Source organism: Carya illinoinensis, chromosome 4 (assembly GCF_018687715.1).
Source record: "Carya illinoinensis cultivar Pawnee chromosome 4, C.illinoinensisPawnee_v1, whole genome shotgun sequence".
In the NCBI taxonomy this organism is placed as follows: domain Eukaryota; kingdom Viridiplantae; phylum Streptophyta; class Magnoliopsida; order Fagales; family Juglandaceae; genus Carya; species Carya illinoinensis.
The window spans coordinates 11,147,117-11,161,250 of record NC_056755.1 but is presented as its reverse complement, the minus strand read 5'-3'; the positions used below and the strand labels follow the sequence as shown (position 1 = coordinate 11,161,250).

The 14,134-nt window shown below is 32.8% G+C and overlaps 1 protein-coding gene across 2 annotated transcripts; it reads right to left on the bottom strand.

The window, feature by feature from the left end:
- Positions 1–4,150: 4,150 nt before the first annotated feature.
- LOC122307740 lies at positions 4,151–9,952 on the bottom strand. Of its 2 annotated transcripts, none has more exons than XM_043120813.1 (7): positions 9,586–9,952; positions 8,564–8,649; positions 7,026–7,172; positions 6,827–6,935; positions 6,069–6,192; positions 5,042–5,243; positions 4,151–4,554 (listed from the first exon to the last, which is right to left on the bottom strand). In XM_043120813.1, the coding sequence occupies exons 1-7, from the start codon at positions 9,707–9,709 to the stop codon at positions 4,447–4,449; spliced, it is 900 nt and encodes a 299-aa protein (XP_042976747.1). In that variant the 5' UTR covers positions 9,710–9,952; the 3' UTR covers positions 4,151–4,446. The 2 variants fall into 2 exon arrangements, with proteins under 2 accessions (XP_042976747.1, XP_042976746.1); XM_043120812.1 differs by having other exon boundaries at positions 5,042–5,312; positions 9,586–9,951.
- Positions 9,953–14,134: the final 4,182 nt, after the last annotated feature.

Genomic DNA, 14,134 nt, shown 5'->3' with positions numbered 1-14,134 from the left:
CATTTTATAAAATATAAAAGTATTAGAAATAGAGGTGAAATCGGTTCAAGGGTGATGGACTCATCATTTTTCTCGAATCGAATATTCAGTTAGTCCGTTTAGTCCGTTTAGTTCAGTCCAGTCCACTATCGGTCTAGTTCGTCCGTTTAGTTTAGTCTAATTATTATTTTTATTTATTTTTTATTTTTTCAGATAAATTAATAAAAAAAAATTATTTAAATTAATAAATTAAAATTAAGTATATTATTAATATAGATTATATAACTATTATATAAAAATATATATTAAATTATTAAAAAATATTTTAAAATATATATAAGAGTTTAATCCGATTCAGTTGGTTTTTTGGATCCGAACCAATTGGCTAACACCCCTAATTACAAACACAAATAGATTCTATAAAAATAAATTTATAAATTAATATAACTTCTAATGATAATCAAGCCACGTTAGTCAGCCGTGATTTCGTGATTTGATTTACTTTTGTAAGATGTTTTGTGGCTACAAAAATTCTCAATAAAGAATAGATACTTGGTGAACCGTAAACCTGAGCATGGAACTTGTTCTTTCAGGAAACGAACCAAGTCAGACAATATTCTTCACCCTATCCTCCGCTCTGTGAATATATCCAAAATGGTGTCCTAAAAACAATCAAAATTGTTTTCATTTTTGTCAGAAATGAGAAGCAACCTACAAAGAAAGAACGGGGAATAAGGGCCAGAATATGTTCTTCGAATGTTACAATCGTTTCCTTGTGCAACAGGATTGCAAAGTTTATTTCGATCTGCACGTTGTCATCATAACCTTCATCCAAAGGCGTTTTCGTCGGTTCTAGACAGACTCAAATACATCTTCTGCACAAAACTATATCACTCATGAAACAGATTGGAATTTAAACTTTATTGTTATAAACTTTCAAAGATGAGATAAGAAATGCTGATTCCAATCAGATTTCTGGAATATTTTTAACTCTTATATATTTTTCAGACAACTTTCCACGATAAGAAATGCTGGTTCCAACAAACCATTGTTGGACTTAAATTCTATGACAACAATCGATCTACAAACACATGTAGGGAAACAAGAAATTGGAAATCATGTACATGAGCTCTTTGAGGAAAGACTTCAAAAATAAAAAACTTAAGCAGAGAAGAAACCAGTAGTAGCAGCCATACTAATCTGGCTTCTAGGCTCCCGAACCCAGTACTTGATTAGCTCCATTTTCTCGGATCCAATCTTCACCAGGAGCCTCTGAGCCAGGGCTGAAGCAGAAGAAACCACGTCAATCCCAAACCCTGCTTCACCACCACCAGCAACCTTTCCTGCATCCCTGACCCTCCTCTCATACTCCTCCACAACCAAAATAGCAATATCTGCCATCTCTCTCTCTCTCTCTCTCTCTCTCTCTCTCTCTCTCTGTGATTTCGAGAAGCTTTTGAGTAGAAAACCCGACGTCTTAGGATGCTTAGACTTTCTTCGAGTGTACTCTGCTTTTTGAAAACTTGATGGAGAGAGAGAGATCAAGGAGGAGAGGAATTTAAAGGACGAGACACGAGAGCAGGAAGTGGAAGCGTGACAGTTTTTGGATACAGAAATGATTTGTGCAGTCGGGAAATGCAGTCGGCGTGCAGTCGATTGTAAAAAAAAAATTAATACGGAACCTATATAAAAAAAAAAATTATTTTTATAACTTTTTATAATTTCCCCTGAATATAAAATAATTTTTTTATAATTTTTTTTTATTCATTCCGTACAGCCGACTGCACGCCGACTGCATTTCTTGACTATATGTAGCAAAGGCCTTTTGGATAAGGTTGTACAGCTCCAGGGCGGCTGTTGTTTTTATTATTTATTATTTACTGGTGTGGTCGGTGACGTGGACCGCCCGTCGAAAGCGAAACCGCGGTTTGCAAAGCGTAACGTTGTATTCATTTTATTGATGACACGCAACCTTTTTTTTTTATTTTTTATAACCACTGACAGAAGATAATATTTCTATAATTATTTAAATAAAAATATTATAGTTAAGAAGTTAGTGCAAAAAATTGTATTTATAAATTTCCTTTATTTAGATTGATTTTAACTCAAGTTCACTTTTATCTCATTTTATCTTAATTATTATAATTTTTTTAAATTTTTATATAAAATAAAATAAATAATTCAATTTTTTTAAATCTCAATATAAAAATAATATTAAAAAAATATATTCTAACAATATTTTATTTAACTTTCAACTTTAATCTCAATTTATCTTATCTCATCTCTGAAAACAAACGAGACAGTCGTAGTATTTATTTTGCATATTAGATTCTCTCTTACCTTGTATCATTTGCAAGAGCCAAAATAAAATACCAAAAATATGAATTTTGCTTGGAGAAAATATATATTTCTCTATGCTCGTGTGACATGATAAGACGTCTATCGATTTAAAAGAGTAATATTAAATACAATTTTAAAACATTGCATCGGAATCTAGCAGGGACTAGAGAGCTGCTGTAAACAATTATCATTCATTTGCCAACATCAGAAAGGGAAGCAAATGAAGTTTACACGGATGGCAAAGGAAGCTTTAAAGGAAGAGGTATTAAAGATAGGAACCCTTATAACTCTCAATAGATTTTTTATTCTATCTTTTAAAATACATCATTAAATTTCATTTTTTTTTATTTTACATATTGACTTTTACAATATATATCATATATCATTTTATCTATTTTTTCTTCATATCATTTTAATATTATACCTCTTAATATTTTATGGGAGAAAAAGTACAATGAGAGAAATTAATTTAGGAGAAAAAGTACAAAAAGAGATAGAAAACAAATAAAAATATATTTACATTTGTGTACAGTTGCTTCTACATCTAGCAGCAATACTGTACAGAAATGTAAAATAGAAATAAAATACAGCATCCGTTGGATGCACTTTTTAGACAACATTCTTTTAAATTTTATATAACAATGGGCTTTACAAAACCCATTGTGAGTGCTCTTATATGCAAAGTTTAGGTCTTGTTTGGTTAACCAAAATAAAAAATCTCGTCTCATTTCATCTCAATTCATCATTACAACTTTTTTAAATCTCAATACAAAATATAATAAACAATCTAACTTTTTTAAATCCCAATACAAAATTAATATTCAAAAATTATATTATAAAAATATTTTATTTATTTCTATTTAAAATATTTCATCTTATCTCATCTCATATGTGTAACCAAACGGGGCCTCAGTGTTTTCGGACGTTTTTTCATTGTTATAATTTACAGTCTATTATTGTTTCATGCATTCCTTGTGGAACTTATAACAATTTCAATAGAATGGATACCCATTTTGAAGATAATTCTGTCCTAATTTACTGTTAAATTAAAGGTAATACGTGCGTACTGATAATCTAACCAACAAGCTAGCCGATGAAAATGGAAATGTTTTTTTCAGAAGATTGAAATATTATAGCACATGGTATCCACATGGCCTGTCTTGATCCATTATTTATCTGTCTATTAATCCACATGGGTTGTCAAGCAGATTGGTGGTAGTCCCATTTCAGCTACGGTTACGCATTGGCTTGATTCCTTCAAAAGGCCGAGAATATAAGGCCAGGGGCTACCATCTTATCCCTAGTACTTGGATTACATCAGCTCGATACAAGCACCAAGCTGCATGCCCGGGACAAACCCCACCAGAGATGTTTTTTCTTTTGTAGATTCTACTTTTTTTTCAAAAGATTAAGCTCGGTTTGAATACAAAAGTCTCCAAAACTCATCTAATCATTATAATTTTCTAAACTTTTCATACAAAATATAATAAATAATTCAACTTTTTCAAATTCCAAAACAATAATAATATTAAAAATTAATATTATAATAATATTAAAAATTAATATTATAATAATATTTTATTCAACTTTAATTTCAATTCATCTCATCTTAAACTCACTCTCCAACTTTCACTAATATTGACTACATTTTTCGTGGATTTCTCAATTATGTGGAAAGTTAGCCTCTCTTCCAGAAAACACAAAGTATCTAACTAAGAACAAGTGCACAAAAGATTGGTTCATAAATGCCAGTTGTTCATTAAGATTATTACAGAAGTTTCAAAATATAACGAAAAGCTTCACAAACACAACAATTCCTATCACAAGAACATTGCATGAAAGTATCATCAATATGCCAATTGTTAGTTCTTCAAGGTATATGTAAACCTGTTCTTACACTTACTGAAGGGTAGGTGATATTAATAGTAATAATTTCTGAAACTTCTTCACAAATTATCATTCAAACTCTTACATATGACCGGATGAAGGGTGAGTGCCTTTAAGATTTTGTCAATACAACTGTTTTAGACTTTGGAAAGTCCTGGTAAGGACTGACTGACCATAATAGAGGGCCAGTCCATCTCAACATTGCCTTATTCTTGTTAACAGGAAATACAACCTTTGATTTCATAAGAGACCAAGTGTTTTCAGCTGCTGAACATGCTCTGGCGGGAGAGGTGGAGGCGACCAATCAGATCCTGTCATCTCACCATCTACATCCTCAACCACATATTCCTAGTAAAAGAAATTAAACCAGATTCACAACCAGGACCGAGTGGCCTTACGATATTTGAGGACGAAGATAGTAGAAAAAAATGAGCATAAAAGTTGCACAGCTATCTGCAGAAAAGTACTTTGGAAGGCTACAATTTTCAATATACATTCTTTTTTTCATTTTTTTTTTTTTTTTGTAAGTAAATTTTCAATATTCATTCTCCACGAGCCAGCATCATCATCATAAATTCTCATCAAAAAGAATATTTCCAGCATCACTCAGACTGAATGCCTGAAGGCTGAAAACACTAGCACGTTTCCATGAAAACCTAGAAAACCGATATACCCCGCCCCCTCCAAACTCACTGAAGAAAGACAATCTCACAAAATAAATATTTATGCCGCCAGGTCTAGAGATATCAGATATGTTAACCACTCCCGACTGTTATTTATAGTCTATCATTGTATAAAAAGAAAGGGAGAAATAGGACAGGTCAATTCCACTTACCTTTGTAAGCATCCTTTTCGCAAGTATGTGATAATGACGCTGCCAAATTCTTTGCCCCACCATTGTGGCCACCAACACACTGTAGAATATCCCAATCACAGTAAAAAGTCCCAGAACAATCAAAGCCATAATAAATAGCAATGGCAACCCAGCTTCACCAGCACCTCCTAAGCAACCGCATTCACTTGCCATACCAGCACAACTTTCAAAACAAGTAGTACAGTCAGTCCACATACAGAGAGTACCAGGTAGGTGACAATCTGCGCACACACTGCAACGGCAGAAAGAAAATTTGAATCATCTCATTCAACAGCATTCAAATTTTTCAGTTTTACATAGATAATCACCTCAGATAATAGTATTTAATATTTTCATACAGTAAAATCTAAAATAACTCCAAAACAAAAATTCATCGGAACACCTTATAACCATTGTCTGATTATTATAATCCAAGAGGCAGCACAAAGGCAGATTGAAGGTGTCAACACAAATGGCAGCCTTTTGCAACAAATGACAAGTCAACAATGGGGATAATGAGAAATGATTGTAAATACCCAATCTTTTGAAATAAAAGTAAGAATGCATTCAAGCAATTGCATGTATGCCAAGGATCATCATAGTAGAGCTGCCTATATATGAGCAGCAAGAATGGAATCCATGTCCACAGCAACAAAAATAGATAAGCATTACTAACAGTAAAATTTCACTTTCTGCATGGAATATGTCACAATTGAAAAAGGACAACCATTTTGCTCGTGTGTGTTGGCGCACATGACAGGATACATGTTTTCACTAGCTTGTAAGCATCTCATGATTCCCATAAAGCAATATAATCAATCTCGCACTCAACTTGCTCCCCATCACTCTTACACATTAGACAGAGGAAGAGTTGAAGACACAAAAAAAAAAAACCTACAAGGGATCAACGTTGTAATAGTGACAATGATACAGCAGCAACCAAACAATAAGACAAATCATCTGCATTAATTATACCAATGATTTGTCAATATAAGCATCAGAATCATACCCTGGTTGACAGCAACAAAGACATAATTCTCGACAAGGCTGAGCCAAATCATTGCGAACTCTTCGATCATAGCAAGTAATAAAGCATCCAGACAGCCCAAGCAGTGCAAAAAACAATAGAGCCCCTGTACTCACCAATATCATGCATGAATTACCAACACAAAAATGGCATTGATATATTGATGCAAAAGGTAAAGTGAATGCCAGTACATATAGCCTTGCATTAGTGTCTCGAACCATCGAAAACTAAAATTTTAATTAACTTATCGGATTCCATCTCCTAAGCCAAAATATGACCAAAGATTATAATTGTAAGGAAATTTATGAGTCATTAACTACCAATAAATTTCAATTCCTGCACCTCCACTCTGCCACCACCATCATTTTTTGTCTTAACAGAAAAAGGAAGTTTGAGTATCATAACTGTCATCCTTGAATGTCATAGAATCTAGCATCCTTTATTTTTTGCAAAACTAATAACTACATTTATAACTCTGTAACCTTGATACTGTGCTTGAAAATCATCCCAATATGTTCCAGGGGCACATGACCTGGTATATGTTGCTTGAAAAGCATAAATATAAGTATATGACCACACAAAGTTGCATGACCAAAATACTCTATGCATACTAATAAGTGACACAAGATGAGAATCACACCAATGATTTTACAAGGAAAAAAAGTTGACCAACACTGTTTACAACAAGCATACTTGTATACGCATTTTGAGAACTGCTACTTAGGTTATTCAGTTTTTACCGCAAATGTAATAGAAACTAAGCTCACTATCAAAACCCCATGCAAGACGAAGCCAGAACTGCTGGTAGCCATCTATCAAATACACCAAATACGCGAGTGAAGCAATCACCTGCATAAAATAAACATTTAATATCAATGTTCTCTCTATTAAATAAAAAATTAAAAGAACATGACTGGATGTGGAGAACAGATGACCTACAAGCTGAACAGCCAGAAATATAAATATAATATCTCTAGTCACAAAGAATCGAAATTTCAAGGTTCGCCATTTCCTATCAGCAGCAACATGAACTCTCAAATGATAAGGGGCCTTGCAGGTTGTGCAATGAGCAAAAGCAAACCCTTCCTGCAGAAGTTAACATAAGATGCAGACAGATTAAAAATGGCAGATTAATAGTAATGCCTAAGGAATATCAGTATACATGTTTACTGTTTATTTGAACACTTTAAGTTCGATTAAATCTATTTTATGAAATGAATTTTCACTGTTTATTTCAATAGATTTTAACATTTATGCTATTATAATTATAAATCGAAAATGAAGATATGTTAAGAAAAATTATATGATACTAGTATATAATAGAATAATTATTAAAGTATTTTCCATAGTATTTATTTACTTAAATAGAATATTATGGCACATTTTCTTACAAATTTAGTGATATTTAGTACTTCGTATAAGTAACGAGCTACGAAGTAAAATTCAGGAAGAAACGCAATGAGGTAAGTAGCTTGATCTTGAAATTAGGAGTGGCATGCGTTAGCTAATTATATATATTATTATTAAAGCCAGTTCTTTAGAAGTCAATATTTATGTACTACGCATGTCATGATATCTACAATCACGTCATTCATCGTAATGCATGATCATGTTTCACTCCACATATTAGTTATATATGTATTATGCATCTCACGTTGCATAAGACACGTAACCTTTTATAAGATCGGGTATAAGATAAAGATCATATTAATTAGATAGCCATTTAGATACATGGTACTGTAGACAGGGTGGATGTGCAAGCCACGAACTCAAGTGTGGTCCACCATAGTATTTTATCATATCAGATCAGCAGTTCCCCTTGTGGTCACAGGATGTGGGACCGGTGCACAGTCTTGCACACAGGGTTAAGTATGTTGGCCAGTGAGACAAGTCAATTAGTCCAAATAAGTCAAATAATTCAGATCAATCATTATACAAAAATATTTCCAAGTCATGCATATCACCAGCATATTTATGAACAATCGTGATTTTAATTCTCAACATTAAATATTTTATGAAAAACCTTATGGTAAGTATGTTTACGCTATAATTGGTTTCTTACTCAGTCTTCGACTCATTTTAGTTTGTTTTATGTTTTTAACCACCCCGGTGAAGATGATGAGTACGAGTAGACAGGTTAGATGGAGCATTTTGATTTAATTCTAGGCTTTTTAATTAATTTATGAAAGATATTTTTCAATTCAAACTTCGATCATATTTCTCAAAACATGTTTTGTTTAATAATTATTTTTATGAATTAGATATTTATTTTATTAAATTACGAGATATCTTGCCTAGTATTATTTATGAAAATGTGTGACATCTCTAGCCTACGGGAGGGGGTGTTACACTCACATAACCTGATCTAACCATATGAGCTATGATCATATACATAACTGGCATAGGAAACCCTAATATGACAATTGAATGATATGATCTATTAAATTTTAAAAGGCACATGGAGATTACAGCCATACCCTTACAGCTCGCCAATGATCCAAACATTCCCGGTGTACATACTTTGATGTACCTTTGCACTTGCAAGGAGCTATAAAATCCCTACCTGAGTGAAGAGAGAGAGAGAGAGAGAGAGAGAGAGAGAGAGAGGATCACAAGATGATGAGCCTAAATTGTCCCACTCATCTCTAAAAGACACCCATATAGCAGTCAAGGAAAAGGGAAAAATAATTGTCCAGAACCTAAGCAAAAAATCACAACACAATTCTAAAAAAACTCTGCACTATCGACATAAAAACAGCGAAATTGGCCCAGCTCTTCCTTGAGAAGTTCATATAAAACTGACCCTACCTTAGATGTTACTGGTTTTAGATGATCTATTGTTTTATTGTTGAGAAGTTAAGAGCACGCAATGTAACAAGTAAGTATTAAGTACGGACACAAGTTACTCCTATCTTATTATTAAATAAAGGTGCCTTACATAAACAATTTTAGAGGCATGACGTTTTGTGATAAGAATGGAGTATCAGGTTATTCATGAATTACTCCAGGAGTACATGATAATTTTCTGTGATTCCATATTAAGCCCACGTCTTTGCAAAGGTGGATGCAATTATTTGCCTTATTAGTTCACTTAAAATACATTTTCAGAAGCCCAGAGCAACATTTTTTTTATACAATTAAGAAGCCCAAAGCAGCAACAACATATGCAAATTGTTTCCTCGGCTTAAAGACAGAAAAAGTGATTCCACTGAGCACGAATTTGCAAAAGAGTCATATCATAATGACCATTTTTCCGACAATTCATGTAAATGATAGAAACTCTCGCAAAACAAGGAAAAAAATAAATAAACTTACTTGGAACTTACCATAATAATCTCGAAAACCGACTCTATAGAAAAAAGAAAAAAAATTCAAATTTATAATAACAATTCGCCTCGAACCCAAAATGTTGAAGATAATTTCGACAAAAAAAAAAAAAAAAGAAGCGACTTGTCGAAACCAAAAATGGAAATTTAAGAAAGTCAACCGGAGAAATTACCGTCGGTTTCAAGGCAAATCCTGCATTGAATTTGTTCTCCGGGGCCGGCCTCGAGGTCGATCTCGCTGGGTTCGGCGATCGGCGTCGGAGGCACGAGAGGCGAAGACTCCGAGCGATCCGCCATTGAATTGCGGGGTAGAGAGAGAATAAGCTGTTTGAAAAATTTTAGGGAAACGAGTCTAAAACCATGAAATTCACAGAGAAAAACCCTACTCCTTAACTCTTTCTGTCCCTTCGCATATGTGCCTCGGTGGGAGAGGAAATTGAGCAGCGCTGAAGTTTCTGATGACACGAGGAGAGCGAAGAAAAAAATTCCTGCAACGGTGACGTAACGATGTTGTGTGAAACATCACGGAAAATGATGGTATCAATATTCAATGTGTAAATTCATATATTTTTGCTTAGAAGAAAAAAATCATATATTTTTTTATTTTTTTAATAGTTAAAGAAGTAGTTATAAATAAATTTATATTTTTTTTCTTAAGATATTAGAATGTTTAAAAAATCATTTTTAAAAAATAATTCATTTTTAAAAAATTCCTCCCTCCCTCCTCCTAACTGCTATTTATTTTTCAGTTTCAGTCTTTATTTTTCTGTTCATTGTTTTTTATTTATTTTTTTATGTTTCTTTCCTGTCAAAGAATGGAGAATTCACATTTTGATATTTTTCAGAGGTCAAGCGCCACCATGCCCCACCGCAAGCTTCCTCAACTGCCAATCTTTTATACTGCCTAATGTTTCATTGAAGGAGCAGCATGAGTCAAAGCGCACACGTAGATCCATACAGCACCATACAGGAGGCTTCTTCTGCCACCACACACAATGTTTATGGGTCCAATGACTTTGGCACATTCAGGATCGACGGTCTGGCACTCTCCTAGAGTGGCACATGTCCTTCAGTGCCACTACCGCCTCCGTGTGTAGTGTATTTTTTATTTTCCTATGAATTTGAGTTTTCTATAATTTTATTTTTTGTTTAGTTGTTTGTGTTAGGTAAAATAAAAAATAAAATGACTATTAGACTTTTGTCCATAGCAAGAGAACACTCCACTCCTTTGGAGGTTGGGGGATAGTTGTTATCTCAGACAAATTGAGGTGGACATATTTATTTTTACAGAATTTCATATCTCAGAAAGTTTTGTTAGTAGAGATTTTATAGAGCTTAAGACAATGCTCGTCACAAATAAATTTGTATGCATAGAAGCCTCTTACAGATGAGGAGTTTGGCTTATAATCTGGATATTTCTCTATATTTATCAGTCACATATGTAACTTCGGTTTTTATGAATAAAATGAAGTCTATTTCCTATCATAAAAAAATATTTACTGGTTTTTGAATTCAGCTTTTCTCTCTTTCACTGCCATGTCCTTTTACCTTGTCTTTTCTCTTTTTTTTCATACACAGATATAGCACCATATAGGAAATTTTACTTCTTAATTTTTAAATTTGTATATCATTTTAACTATATAAAATTTTTTAAGAGGTCATTTAGATTAAGAAACACTTTCAACATATCTCATCCCATCTATCTTATCATTGCACTTTTTTTAAATTTCCACACCAAATATAATAGACAATTCAACTTTTTCAAATATCAAAATAAGAATAATATTAAAAAATAATATTCTAATAATATTTTATTCAACTTTTAACTTTCATCTAAAATCATCTCATCCCATCTCACTATCCAATATTCCAAACAACATATAATGAACTCGTTTAAATATTTGGAGTATAGAATTATGTGAATGGTATTGAAATGATCTATAAATAGTATTGAAATGATTTAAACTAAGATATTTTATTTGATTTTGAGAAATGAGAAATAAAAAGTTGAATAAAAATATTATAAAGTTAAAATATTATTTGAATATAATTTTTTAATATGATTTTTTTTTAGGTTTAAAAAAGTTGTATTGATTTTTGTGTTTTGTTTTGAAGTTTGTAATTGTTATAATACTTAGATAATGATTAGATGAAAAAATTGAAATTTTGAGATTGAAAATTATTTTGTATTTGAATGATGTTTGGGATGAAAATTGTAGATATTTTAAGAATTTTATATCTCATATCATTACCTGAAAATGGCCTAATTATGATCCTCTTCTAATACTAATCTTGGTGAAATACGTAGAATTGAATAGAGACAAAATGTTTTATGATGAAAGTAATGCAAAAAAATGAGAAATAAATTGATAATAAAGGATAGAAATAGAACAAAACGGAAAATGCAATTAGATGAGAAGCGTTAAAAGATGAATAAAGAAGAAGTAATATAAGGTGAAATGAGATATTCTAAATATCGAAACTGAACTTGCAGAAAATTTCAATAGTTTTTGGTGGAAATACCAACAATTAGACCAAAGAATTGATTATAAGGAGGTCAGGGCAAGGGCAAGTGGAGACTTTGAAAAGTACTTAGGTCTTCCCACGATGGTGGGCAGATCCATATACAATTCTTTTAGGGGGGGTAAAGGAAAGAATATTGAACAAAATTCAAAATTGAAAGAATACTTTTTTTGTCTCAAACAGGGAAAGAAGTGCTTATCAAGGTTATTCTTCCAGCCATACCTACCTATGTCATGAGTGTTTTCAAACTTCCAAAAAGGCCATGTACAGAAATTTTATCTTTACTAGCAAAGTTTTGGTGAAATAATACGACTCATGAGAAGAAGATACAATGGAAGAGGTGGGAGAGAGTGGGGGGAATCAAAGAGTACAGGAGGATTGGACTTTCAAGACATTGCATGTTTTAACCAAGCAATGCTATCAAAACAGGTATGGAGACTTTTAATTAACCCTTATTCTTTGATTGCAAAAATTCTATAGGAGAAATACTATAAAGGAGGGGGACATCTTAGAGGGGAGAGGTCCTTCTTACCTCTGGAGAAGCATCTGGGGCGCAATTCCTCTAATCAATGCTAGAATGAGATAGAGAGTTGGAAATGGAAGGAAAATAAGAATATGGAGAGACAAATGGCTACTCATTCAGAATACTTTTTAAGTGCATTCACAAGTGGAGAGTCTACATTAGAAAGCAATTGTTAGTGAGCTGATCAATCACCATGACAAGAGCTAGAATGAAGAACTAATCTACCAAGTGCTTAATGAAGAGGAAGCCAAAACTATATGTGGGCTACCACTAAGCAAGTTAGGCTCCGAAGGCAAGCTTATTTGGGGGATGAGAAAAAATGGCATGTTTAGTGTGAAAAGTGCATATGCCAATATGCAGGGTTAGTAATAAGAGATGGTGACCCCAGTCACATTTCAATATGCCAGTAAATGTTGAAATTTATGCTTTATGGAGAGGCTTAACTCTTTGTATGGAGATTGGTAGTATTTGAAGGAGATGTTCTTTTTGTAGTCAAGGAAGTTAATAGTACAACAGTGAACTCCTCATGGTATAGTCAAGTTGATGAAGATATCAAAAAAATCCCTAGTAACAAACCATCATGGAAGGTTCAATTTCCTTCTAGAGAGGGGAACAAAGTAGCTCATTAGCTAGCAAAGTTTGCTTTTAAAATGTGAGAATGAGAGAGTATGGGTAGAAGAGGGTCCTTCCTGTATTAATAGTCTTGTCTTGCTTGAAAAGCAAGTGTCGGCATAATTTTGTTCTGAATGAATGAAAGTATATTTTGTTTGATTTCAAAAACGAAAAAAGAAAGTATCTAAACAGGCCTTTAGCCATAAAAATGTTATATATGCAACAATAATAATGAGAAATAAGTTTATAAATTGAGGTGACCAAGGGTGTAGAACCGGGCTGGATTTTTTTCGGGTCCGATTTGAAACTTAGAATCCGGGTGCATCCAAGCAAGTAAGATAAACCTGGATTCGGTTTTGCGACCCCGATATCTATAACCAAATTCTTTTTTTTTTTTAATTTTTTTTAATTACCCAAATTTTAAAAATTGAAGAGCTTTACAGTAGCTGAGAAAATGATGAGCACAACTTCAGCATCACACAAAACAGAAAGTTCTTCAACTTTCTTTAAAAGCCCTCGTCTTCTCTTGGAAAAGTCCACTAATTTAATCTCCTGAACAGACAAACAAGCATGAGAGAAGAGATAGAATTGTTGGGATTCTGTTCTTTACCTCGTTGGAGATTGCAGTTCATAAACCCAGCTTGGTCTAAACTTTACCAAAAGTCACCAATTACAGAGAGGAAAGGAGAGGATTGTAGAGAGAGAAAGAGAAACAGTTATAGTGTTCAAGAGATCAAATCTAGGTAATTTAACATAATATCATAATTTTTTTTAAATGCTATAAAAATATTTTTTAAAGTTTAAACGGTTTATATATATATATATATATAAACACGGAAGCAAGTGAAGATAGAGAGAAAATGAAACAAAGCTCAAAGATTAATGGCAAGAATTAAACGTGAACAGATATTTTTGGAGTCGTAATTAGACTTCCGATGCATGAAATGCTTGATATGAAAATAAAAGAAATAATGATCCAAAACTTTCAAATATTATTAATTGAAAGTAAATATTTAAACAAACTTAACCAAAACTTACACAAGCTTGAAATAAAGAAAAGAAGA